At 37.1% G+C, this 12,244-nt stretch overlaps 2 protein-coding genes across 2 annotated transcripts; both read right to left on the bottom strand.

Annotated features, from left to right (window-relative positions):
- Positions 1–452: 452 nt before the first annotated feature.
- On the bottom strand, positions 453–8,391 carry LOC141813171 (CBS domain-containing protein CBSCBSPB3-like). Its single transcript, XM_074701088.1, has 14 exons — positions 8,130–8,391; positions 7,887–8,046; positions 7,660–7,792; positions 6,289–6,459; positions 4,940–5,018; positions 4,747–4,860; positions 4,574–4,640; positions 3,182–3,287; positions 3,045–3,103; positions 1,630–1,739; positions 1,427–1,554; positions 1,239–1,321; positions 1,058–1,147; positions 453–815 (listed from the first exon to the last, which is right to left on the bottom strand). Exons 1-14 carry the CDS (start codon positions 8,288–8,290, stop codon positions 645–647), a joined length of 1,632 nt encoding a protein of 543 aa, XP_074557189.1. The 5' UTR covers positions 8,291–8,391; the 3' UTR covers positions 453–644.
- Positions 8,392–8,565: 174 nt separating this feature from the next.
- Positions 8,566–10,491, bottom strand: LOC141813382 (carboxyvinyl-carboxyphosphonate phosphorylmutase, chloroplastic-like). The gene is made up of 6 exons (XM_074701342.1): positions 10,220–10,491; positions 10,032–10,105; positions 9,544–9,626; positions 9,424–9,448; positions 9,156–9,325; positions 8,566–9,070 (listed from the first exon to the last, which is right to left on the bottom strand). Exons 1-6 carry the CDS (start codon positions 10,450–10,452, stop codon positions 8,714–8,716), a joined length of 942 nt encoding a protein of 313 aa, XP_074557443.1. The 5' UTR covers positions 10,453–10,491; the 3' UTR covers positions 8,566–8,713.
- Positions 10,492–12,244: the final 1,753 nt, after the last annotated feature.

The following is a 12,244-nucleotide window of genomic DNA, read 5'->3' on the forward strand; positions in this document are numbered from 1 at the left end:
CGTCCAAGTGTGGGCGGACGCTTCCGGCTGGACGTTAGCTAATTGGCAGCGGATGCAACGAGGTCGGTTCGTTCGATGAGCCGGTTTTAAAAATACGAACCGGTCGAAGTACGGCCGAGACGTAAATTTTACGACGTTATAAAATAATTAAATCAAATTAAATTAAATTAAATATTAATGATTATTTAAATTTAATTTAAATTAAATTCATTTAGACTATCAATTCAATCTTATTTGATTTGATTGTTTAAAAATTTGATATTTTAAACTTATTTAATTAATTATTGTTCGAGGGTGGAAAAGTAATCGAATTCTAAAATAAATTTCAACGAATGAATCTTCTACGAGCTAGAGTTTTACATTGAATAGATTGTGATACATCAACAATTTCCTAACAGTAACAGCGGGACAAGAACCAAAATATTTGATCAATAACATGGTGCAAACACTCGAGAGCAGAAATTTTCCTGTCATTGCTTGATCAATATCATTAACAATGATACTTCTATTTGATTTCGCTAATAAGCTAAAAAAAAATGTGCAATGGGTGTGCGATTGGCCATGGGCAAATAAATTATGGCACTCAAAGTCTCTGCGTGAGGGAGAGTTACTAATGGTTTTTCATAGCGCGAAAGCTAAACGAGTCACGAATTGGATCGTTTCAGGTAAACCATAATTCCAACGCTAGCGAGTACCACAGTTCCTGTTAAAATCCCCCATTGGAGAGTTGCCAAGCTTCCTCTATGGGCTTCTGCCAAATCTGGTTTTGTAGCTTCCTTGTTCGTTTCTGAGTGATCGATGTGTAGCCTCAGAACCTGAAACACCCGAGGAGGATAAGGACCAATAGGCCTACTGAATACATAGCAAAAACTCTTCAAGAATTTCATACAATATGGACATATCACTAATTGGCACACTGACACAGGAATTGGATGGACTGCTCTAAAACCTTGTTTGATTTATATGGTATGTGCACATCGGGGCATTTACTTGGAGAAAAATGATTGAAAATAATGCCCTAAATCAATGAATGGCGAGAATATAATGAAAAGAGTACCTTCCGTCCTGCTGATCTGGCATGATTGATAGCTGCTACAAGATCATTATCTGTAGTAAGAAGAACCTTGTCGCCTTCATCATCTTCATACTGCATAGCACCAGTCACGGTTTAACCATTGAGCTACACTACCTTATGCAATAACACCACACATAAATGCATACAAGAAATATGATCTCACCAAAAGTTGAACTTTGTCGACGTCATGATCAAGCCCTATCCTCTGCATTATAGAAGATACAAGTTCGTCCAAATTCTCAGTGTCTACAAGAAAGGTTGAGACAAACCGTTCCGACCTTAGCAACTAGTAGAAATCAATTGAAGCTCTGTCAAACAGAAAGGGTTCTTGTGACATTGTCTCATACTGACCACAACTAAATCTGTGTATACGCCCCTTTCGATCTTCAAATTTGAAAGGAAATGAGTTTCCGGCATGAGGGGGATACTTGTACTTCCCACTTTCAGTATACTCAGATGTCATCAATGTTGACAATTCACTGCAAAAAAACATAAAAGTTCATAAATAGATGTTTAGCAAGGAAAATATAACAGAAAAAGATGCTAAAACATGCCTATGCGTATCACACTCTTCATCTGAAGGCTCCAAGGCAAGGGCAGAATCCCAAAAGTTCTGCATCATTGTATTTGCCATGTCATTGGCAGCTTCAGCACCTCCATCAACCTTCATAAATGAAATGCACCAAGGATGCATTCAAGTGAACCAAAATTGAAAATAATAAACAAGAAATAGCTCTGTGATCAAATTGTGATACGTAAAAGAAACATCAAGAATAACCTAGGGGGCATTTGTTTGTTAATGTCATGTTATTTGACAATATCTTGTGGAATTAGGTTATCTATCAGAATAATATCCTGTATAGTTGCATATCTTGTACAGGTAGTATATTCTACACAATGGTTGTACATTTGTTTCCTTTATTTCCCTTACTATTAGTTAAACTTACCTCTTTTCCAATTGCATTTGCCCTACATATTTAAGCTTGTACATTTATATGGGAGAGATTGAAATCCGGTCATCTGTTTGTTCATGGTATCAAAGCCAAGTTCCATTCGTTCCAGGGATTTCTTCTTAATTTTTCCTGGAATTGCTACCTTTCCGATGCCAAAAAAGTGTAAAATTTTTCCCTTTTTTGAGCCTTCATTCCCAATCAATTATTTCTTGTTTGTTTCTAGTTATTCTGCAAAGCACGTGATCTGGAGAAGTCACAATTTTTTGACAATACCACTGCAGTATTGTAGCGCCCAAACTCCATTGATCTCTAGAATTAGAATGCAACATATAGGTTGGATGGCAAAATTACCAACAGTTGGTCTCAAATTTTAATAAAAAAATGAAAAAGATAGATAAGTATTCCTAGTCATGACTTGTCAGTTGGTGGTCTCAGTTTTATACTGTCAAAATATATCATGCCAGCACGAGTAAATTTTACTGTGCTGTTTGTACCAACATATTTTGTCTGGTACTGCTCAAGACAATCTACCTCGAATGGTAAAATCTAGAACTGGCAAATAATTGAAGATTCTCTTGCCATGACTTGTCCTTCAATTTTACTTTTCAACCATCAAAAGGAGATGGAACACCACAGAGAGAGGAAAAACCAACTGGAGCACCAACAATAACAAAGAAGAGTAATGCCAAAGTCAAAAAAAAAAAAAAAAAGAGCAGAAGAAAACAAAGATGAAACTACGTTTTGTACCTGTTGCTTGTTCTAATTTTAATTATGTTAATGCAAGTCCAAATTTTTTTTTAATCCACTAGAACAATGCACTTACAAGAGAGCTCTGCAAATTTGATAGGACCATCAAAAACAAAAGACCATGATACTCAAAATTTTGATTGGAGATTAAAAGTACAACCAATTGTTTCTCTTGTTTAAGATGAAATTGAATTTACCATTTCATGTTCAAAGAGCAACGGGAAATCTTTTTCATTATGTAACTGCACATATAAAAGCATATTAAATACCATGGAAATGGCTGCATGTGTTAATTGCAGAACATCCAAGCAAGCAACAACGTGGCCATCTGTTTTTGAAGATGTGGCAGAAAATCAGAACAAAAAATGTTAACAAATTTCTTCATGCACAAAAATAAATGGATTACCTGTGTCTAGTACTGGAACATGTAAGAACTTTCCATCATGCATAATGTGCAATGCATCAAGAATTGTGGTGTCAAGTGTGGCACATACAGGGTTCAACGTCATCACCTATAAAATGGAAATTAGAGGATGAATCATCATGATACTTATTGGAATGAAATTCACAAATCCAACATCCTAAAAATTCATAAAGATTTGAAACATTATATAAGAATTTATAGGTTATTGAAATTTAATAGCCATTGGAAATCCCTAAACAACATGATTTAAAGAATTACAACCTTGAGAACAATATCAACACGATAATGAAGAGTGAAAATTGACATGAACAAATATGTTTATTCAATAGATAATTCATTTGATGATACAAAATTGACAAAATCCAACATATTTATCAAAGAAAATTACTAGTAAATTTAACTACACATCATATAAATTGATTATCAATTACTTCACAGAATATAAATTGACTGTTACATATCAATTTGCATCCTTAAAGTTGACCTATAATGATACAACAAAACTAGAAGATTCCATGAATTGTCAGGCTAATAGGCTCAATTTTTGTCAACTTGCCGTGAGTTTCCTCCTCAGGAATCCAGACTTGCTAAGAATCACGTTACAAATTGTCAATTCAACTCCATAGCATCAATCCTTATCAATCTAATTTGCAAGTACTTTTTCCTAAATCCAGGCTTCCTAATAATGACTCTTTATTGGCCATTTGCTAGGGATTGCAACTTGACCTGCCAAAACCAACCAACCTAGATCAATACAGCCATACTGCATATTGTTGCACTTGCACCACATAAAATCTCATATATAAAGCTAATATTCTAAATATCATACCTCTATCAAATTATTATGTTGATATCTTTATATTGATTTAATGATGCACTTTCAATCTGATCTATTGTCTATCATATTTGAAAATTTTGAGACAGCTTCCATCCTAACTAAATACACCCAACTCAGGAATCCAGGTGAAATTGGTTAGCTTCAGAAACCATGACAGGAACTCCATTGCAACAATCCTAGTGATATATGGAAAAGAAAGCGATCACAGACAAAGAGATGGTCTACCAAGTTTTGTTTCTCTTTCTAGTAATTTTCTTTATGAAATAATCAAGAACGATGAACAGATGAATAGAATAATCATGAACCTATGATCAGAAACTGCAATTGTAGAATAATGATGAAATATGTAATGATCCTAAATATAAGGAGTACACCTCAATACAAATATTCAAACTATAAGAAGACAACATGGCTTTTAGAGACCTGACCTGACCTCAAGGAGTTATTCAGGGCTATAATACCTAAAAATTATAAAACCCTTCGCAAAAGGGATTTAGGACATGGCAATTTTATAAAATCAATTTAGCATAAACTACCTTTTCAACAGGAGTCAGTTCAGGTGAAAGATTTTGAGCAACTACTCGCATAAGCACATCCTTTGAGCTGCAACAAACTAAATTTAGCAAGAGCATAAAATAATTCTTATGAAGCAACCAGAGTCAAAAATAAATAAACAATAAAATTTAAAAAATCACAATGAGCAACATACGTTAGAATTCCATGAACACTACTTCCTGTTGGTATAATCACAGAGTTAACTCGAAACTCGCGCATCCTTTTTGTAGCAACAGAGACAGGATCCGATGGAGATACCAACACAACTCTGCAGACAGGTTTTCAAAAGGTTAATGATAATAGCATTGATACAAGAATACCATCAAAACTAAAACATACAGACATACTTTGAATTTTCTGTCACAATAGTTGATAGAGTTGGTTTAAACATTCTTTCTCGGAGAGTTTCAATAAAAGCATAAGGCACTGCATCAAGGAAAAAGAATGAATAATAAATAACTCAAAAAAGTAGATAGAGTAATTATATAAGCAAAGTTATCTTTAGAGTGATAGAAGCAAAAGATTGTTTAGAATAAATTTCAAAAAGCCTAAACAGCCATAAAATCATCACCTAAGTACAAACATGCACTAAGTACATTTCCAACGAATCAATGTGCAATACTTTTACAGAGGATAAAGAAGCTTTATTGTCAATGTCATCATCATCAAGTCATGTCAATTCCAACATTTTGGAGACTAATAAAGCGAAACTTATAAAACCAATAATAAAAATGTATCATAAAGAAGCTTATAAAACTAACTAGAACTTTGTTTTTCATGCATCATTCAGAAGCTCTATCATTAGGCTCAACAAGGTATGTGTTAATAATTTAAAATTAGATCCTTTACATAACCAATGACAATATAGGGTAATTTTACATTTTTAACCCTTCATTTGATTTTGGTTGATTGGACTAACAAGTTAGAATTGCTATTGCAGGAACTCTTAATTCAAGCCATAAGAGCTGTTGAATATAATCGCAAGACAACACTTATCAAAATAGAACTCAAATTTCAATGCCATTAGAACAGAAGAACCAATTCATTCTTCTTTTGATTGATACACATGTTCCTCTACCTTCATCTCCTTTTTAGATACATGCATTTCTCATGCCTCAGTAAATGTCATGCGTGCAACCAGAAACATACTGATCAATTCATTCTTATTTTGACTGACACATGTGCGCCTCTACCTTCACCTCATTTCTAGATCATCCATTTCTCATGCCTATGTCACTTTTGTCACGTATGTGACTAAAAACATACTAACTTGAATCCACCTAAAACAAACACTAGCTAAATCCGGTATATGTTAAGGACGAATTGGGTTGTAAAACAACAAGAGGAAGGACTTCATAGAGCTAGGTGAAAGTTCCTTTCATACCCTACTAACATGGTACACATTTATAGTTTATAATTCAAAACAGTAAAACTGTAAAAAGAATATGAATCAAAATCATGTCCCTATCAACATTAGTACACATTTCTAGTTTATCATTCCAAACAGTAAAACTGTACAAGGAATCTGAAACCAAATGATGTCTCAACTAATCTACTTAAGTTTTTTCTTTAACCATCTAGATTTTCAATCCTCATCTCTTATGATGAGTGAAAATGCTGAGGAGCAATTCAGCATATCCACATGCTGCAAATAACAACACCAGAGGACCCTAATGAAGTAGTGTCCTGTATAAACCTGACAAGTTGTTTCCCCATTGACGTTCGACTCCCTCGACTGCAGCTGCAATAGCACTACCTTGTTCAGCAGCTTTTTCCATTTTTGATATAGCATCATACATGCATTTTGTAACATCCAGCATGGCAATAACTTCACCATTTTCTACTACAGGAAGATGCCTAAATTTTCCTGCAAAAGAAAAGACCAGTTAATGTCAAGAACAATTAGAAATGTTGTAATTACAAAAAATATAGTGCCTAAGAAAAGATAAGAGCAACAGCAAACTTTATTGAGATAATATGGTCTACAAAATATCAATGCTCCTACTAGGAAAGTCTCTTCTCTGGTAAATGTGTATATCACATGATCAAGATCTAAAGTTCCCAATTCTAAAGTATATCATCATCTAACGAAGTATGTACTATCAGCTGTAGCACTTCAGGATTACTTTTTTGCAAATCATATGTAGGAGCTAATTACCACGCAAAATCAGAGTAAACAACTCTTCCATAACTTTGAGTTGTTCTATAAACCATTTAGTCTTGATGGAACCCAAACTTCCACCATATACACAATAGATGTAGATTTTGGGAATGAAAATATCAACCCAATTACACTTATGTGGACGATGAGCTTAGATTTAGAAAAGCTAAAACAGATCATTCTAATAATAATTTTAGTGGGTGTCATTCATACACTTCTAGGAAATAGCATGTACACAAATCATCAATATTTTAAATAAATGGCATGATGAGAAAAACCACCCAAACTTCCACCATATACACAATAGATGTAGATTTTAGGAGTGAAAATATCAACCCAATTATATGTATGGGGACGGTGAGCTTAGATTTAGAAGCTAAAACGGACCAATCTAATAATTTTAGTGGGTGTCATTCATACACTTCTAGGAAATAACATGTACACAAATTCACTACTATATTATCTCATGTTTAGAGAAGAATTAAAATATTTTCCCGAAAATAATAATTGTTGTAAGTCTAGGTATGTTAGGACACATGCCCCTTGTTTTTATGGAAGAATATATCTTAATGTACTTTTGAATTAGTTAGATGGCATTGAAAAATATTTTTATTGACATAACATAACCTCCATTAAAATAGTTCAATTTGTCAAATTCACATTTAGACTCAAGTTGTGTATAGAGGAAGGCACATTCCTTGACCACAATCAATGGTATTTATGCTCATTTACTTGATGTAAGAATTCAGGTTTCATCCGAGCCATTTATAACAGAAAACAATGTCAAAAAAATCATCATAAAAGTACGTGCATGATACTTTCAGTTCTAACTGTTCAGAATGTGAAGTAAAGCATTATCTATGAGCAAATAAATGTGAAGGCGTAATGATTCATGAACAAGCTAACCTAGGACCATTTTTTGCAGAGCTTCAATTGCTAGGGTATCAGACATTACAAAATTTGGGTTTCTAGTCATTATCTTTGACGCAGGTGTCTGCTGCGGCCTCAAACCCTCCGCTATAACCCTTGTGGCAATATCCTGCAGAAGCGACAACCAAGCCCAGCACAAACACTTAACCTCATAAACAAAGAAGATGGCAGTATCAATAACAAAAGAAATCAACAAAACAAACCTTGTCGGTAACAATACCAGAGAGAAGCCCGTTGGCATCCGTCAGGAGCACAGAATCGACCCTGCGCGCCCCCATCCTCCTACACGCGTCGGAAACAGTGGTTCCCTCCGGAATAGTCAAAGCTTTCGATAATCTCAGCTTCTTCACAGTCCTTTCCCCGCTGTCCCATCCAGACAGAAAGAATCACAACAAGAAATCCATAAAAAGGCGAACCCGTAACACGACGAAAAGAAACAACCGTACGGTGCTAGGGTGGCAGAGTTCGGCTTGGAGGCGTTCCCGTTTGCAGCGGTTGCGGAAGTGGTGCTGCCATCCTCAAACGGAACTGGTTTCTTAACCGCCGCCGGAGCGCGGCGGGCGGCGAGGCCGCTCCTTCTCGGAAGAGGGGCGGCGTGGGTGCTCATCTTCCTGCTTTGATCGCTCGGGCTTGAGGACTTGGAGGAGAGAGAGGATCGAAACGGAGAACCCTAAGTCGATCGTGATCGAGGGTTCGATGTGAGAGGGTTTAACTACTCTCTGCGCTCCTCCGTCTCCTTCGATTGACCTACTTCAAATAATATATATATATATATATATATATATATATCGTTTTAAGAAAATAATATCTTTATTCCAGAAAGTTCTCAAGTAAAGCGTTTGAATATTTCGAACGGTCTTCTGCGCGTGCCATATAATTCAATTTTTTTTATTCATTAAAGCAAAGAATTTATTCAAACAGGCAACAGCAGCAGTCCACGCTCACAAACATGACAGCAAATACATCTACCAAATAACGAACTCAGCTTCATAAACATCGCTCACGAATTGCTTGCTCGTTCTTTGCGCGATCAGTTGGAGGGCACTCTGAATTTTTCAAATCGAGCGCCGGTCTCGTTGTACTCCTTCAGCCCGATCACGCTGTTGAACTCCTCGAACGTGGTGAGCTTGTGGAGGTGATCTCTGCTCGTTCCTTCCTCCTTCATCACTTTCAGCATGTCGATCAAGGCGCGAGCCGAGGCGTAGACGGCAGTGGTGGAATGCACGATGAGGTGGAAACCCATCTCTTTGAGCTCCTGCGGCGTGTGCAACGGCGTGAACCCGCCTTCCAGCATGTTGGCAGCTCGGAAGCCGTTCGTGCGCTTGCACACCTCCTTCAGCTCGTCGTCGCTCCGTGGAGCCTCGACGAAGCAAGCATCCGCCCCTGCCTGCGCGAGATCATGGCAGAAGTGGTCATTTATTATCAGTAGAGGGAAAATTCTAATCTTGCACGACGATGCACAGTTCTAGTACCTCCATGTAGAGGTTAGCCCGCGCGATCGCTTCGTTTAGACCGCCAGCAGTTGCACGAGCATCAGTCCGAGCGATAAGAAAAAAATCCGCATCGCCGATCGCTTCTCGAGCAGCTGCTATCTTGGCTGCATGTTCCTCAGCTGGTATCACCTGTTTTCCTTGCATATGTCCTGATTGCCAAAGGGAGGGGAAACAATGTTAGGTTGACAAGAGCAAAGAAGATCAGGTTAATGGCATCTTAAGTTAAAGAAAAATGTCGATGTCGTACCGCACTTCTTTGGCCAGACTTGATCCTGGAATTCATGCAAATGTAAGAGAAAGAACGAAGTCAGTTCTAAAGTCCAGGAACAAATATAAGAACGAAGGAAACAGGAATTAAGCATTGCACCTCAAGGAACAAACCACCAGCACCAGTTGCAATTATGTCTTTAACAGTCCTCTGAACGTTGATGGCATTACCACCTCCTGTATCTGGAACACTCACACCACCAAGATTATTCAACCAAGCGTGTATCAGCGACAAAGATGATGCACAACAATAACTAAGAAGGAGAGCAAGCAGAGCTATTTGAAGGAAAAAAGACGGATGTTCTGTCAAAAAGATCAATTATAAAGTTTTCTAAAAGGAAAAAGAACAGAAGAAAAAGGGAAATAGGGAAAACTTCATGTACGTCCCAGATCCCCAATCCGGTTTTAAGAACTCTGAGAAGTCAAATTTTCAAAAAAACAGTTCAATCTCTCTCTTGGTAAAAGACGCTTTCTCTTAGACAAAATGCCTTCCTCAACATAAATCCGCCAGTGTCCTTTATCGCGCACCATTCCAATTCACTACCAGTTACTAAAAGGGGGTTCAAAATGAGGGGAAAATATGATTACCAGCATCGACGATGAACAGAACGTTAGGAGCCGCCGCGCAAATCGCTCGAGCAGCATCCGCCATCTCCGGCGGCCTACAATTTCACAAATAGAAGAGAAATCGCGAGTGACAGCGCGGATCGAAGCTCTGCCAGATCAGAGAAAGCAAAAGCAACGAAACGAAAAGAGAGAGAAGGGGGAGAGCATACGTGAGGAGGCCGATGTCGGGCATACCGAGGCGGGAAGCGGAGACTGCGTAGCCGGAGATGAAGCCGGCCTTGAATCCGGAGCTCTGTAGGACCGCGGCGGAGAGGGCGTCGAAGATCCCGGGCATGAGCACGACGCCCTCCTCCTCGATGAGGCGGTGCATGCGGGTTTTCCTAGATCCAGCGGTGGCCGCCGAAGGCCTCACCGCGACGGTGGCCGTCTGCGAGTTCGTCATCACTCTCGCTCGCCGCAAACACCGAGCTGCTGCTCTCTGCTCTCTGCTCGAGGAGATGGACACAGAGAAAGGTACGGCGAGAACAGAGCAACGCCGGTGATTTATAGCGAGCGCCAAGGGACAGATTTGGAATTTAAAATTTTACTATCTTTTTCCCTTTTCGGGAAAAAAATGAAGAAATACATAAAATAATTTTAATCGCATAATTTTAAAAATATATATCTCTAGCAAACTTTAAATGCACCTTACGATTTTTTATTTTAATAATAATATATTTCAACCTAAAACTAAAATATACATTTTTTTTATTTTCCAATTTACATTTTAATTCCTAAAAAATGCTTAACGGAAATAATTTTTGAGGGAGCGAATTGTAAATTCGTGAAAATTGTCGGGTGCGGGACCCAATAATACTGTCCTATTTCAGTCGTCGTACAAGTACTCGTCTGACTGTACCTGTAGCGATTACAACCCTCCATGTGCAGGCGCAGCTTTCCCCAGGTAAAGCATGTGTCTTTTCGAGGACACGATGCAGGGATAATCGAGTAATGATTGGACGAGCGCTTGTGGGGCCTTCATACAAGGCCAATAGAGACATGTCTGTGGAGGAGTCGGTGTTTGTACTTGGGCAGTGAAAGAGCAAACGAGCCATCGCTTACCCGTTTCGTGCTTATCACGAAGCTGTTGATAAACGATAATTGATAAGCCACTTTCGCTTATTCACAGCGGGCTCCAAATTTCTTTTAAGCCCGAATATTTTCTGAAATTTATATTCAGTCCTATTGGGGGAATGAGAAAATGGGGTGGGTAAAATTACAATTCGTTCTTTTCGAGCAACAATAGAAAGGTTATTGTGTCACGATTTTCATACAATTCATTATTTTCGATAATTCATCTTTCGCGATAAATAGCACTGTAAGAGGCCGCGAGATATACGGTAACAATGAGAATCACAAGATCTAGAGGCACGAAGAAGCTTAGGTAGAGGTTATACGATGGGATCTAGATCGAACACGGTAGGCTCATTGGGTGGTGGTTTGAGTGAGATATCGTAAAACAAAGAGACCGGGAACAAAAGTATGAGAACCTAACATCTAGAGTTATTAGGCAAACTCTAAAATTTCGATAATGGTTTGAAACTTTGAGCGAGATTATCTTGGAGAAAATGAAAAAAAATATATAATAAGATGTTTGCAAATTAACCCGCTAAAGCAAATGTAAATTGTGCATTTTGATGAATTCCAAAAATATTTTAAGTCGACGATAATTTATTAAAATTATTGTCTTCTCCACTTGGAGAAGAAAAATAAATTTAATTGATAATATTTTATAAAATATATGTCTACATATAGAACACAAGAAAAATAATGATTAAATTCCAAAATAAAATACCATAAAAGTTTTCTAATTAATAGAAAATAAATGAGCCATAATTAATTGGACAAAAACATTTAAATAACTTTGGCATGTTTTAAGTTGCCACTAATTCATTAAAATTATTATATAAATTTAATTAATATTAATTTTAAAAATATGTGTGTGGGTATATATATATAGAATACAATCAAATAATGATAAAATTCTAAAAGAAAATTGCCATAAAAGTTCGCCATAATTAATTTGGACAAGAACATTAAGTCAAGTTAATCACTTATGTATACATTTTAATCTCGAGTTAATTAAACAATAAAAAGAAGAAACAAAAACAAATTAATTTCAAATTATCCATTGTAGGATTATTATCTGACGTATCAAACCTTCATCCTTATCTTAATTAACCCAACTCTCACAA

This window comes from Curcuma longa, chromosome 20 (assembly GCF_044706935.1).
Source record: "Curcuma longa cultivar G26 ecotype Majalengka, Jawa Barat chromosome 20, ITB_CL_G26_1.1, whole genome shotgun sequence".
Taxonomy (NCBI): domain Eukaryota; kingdom Viridiplantae; phylum Streptophyta; class Magnoliopsida; order Zingiberales; family Zingiberaceae; genus Curcuma; species Curcuma longa.

Coding starts and splice junctions, on each gene's coding strand:
- LOC141813171 (XM_074701088.1), bottom strand. CDS start 8,290: ATGAGCACCCACGCCGCCCCTCTTCCGAGAAGGAGCGGCCTCGCCGCC. Junction 1,740..3,044: donor CACATGCAGCCATTTCCATG/GTATTTAATATG, acceptor TCATTTATGAAG/GTTGATGGAGGTGCTGAAGC. Junction 1,555..1,629: donor GAAGAGTGTGATACGCATAG/GCATGTTTTAGC, acceptor GTTTTTTTGCAG/TGAATTGTCAACATTGATGA.
- LOC141813382 (XM_074701342.1), bottom strand. CDS start 10,452: ATGACGAACTCGCAGACGGCCACCGTCGCGGTGAGGCCTTCGGCGGCC. Junction 10,106..10,219: donor CCCGACATCGGCCTCCTCAC/GTATGCTCTCCC, acceptor GTGAAATTGTAG/GCCGCCGGAGATGGCGGATG. Junction 9,326..9,423: donor AGTCTGGCCAAAGAAGTGCG/GTACGACATCGA, acceptor TTTGGCAATCAG/GACATATGCAAGGAAAACAG.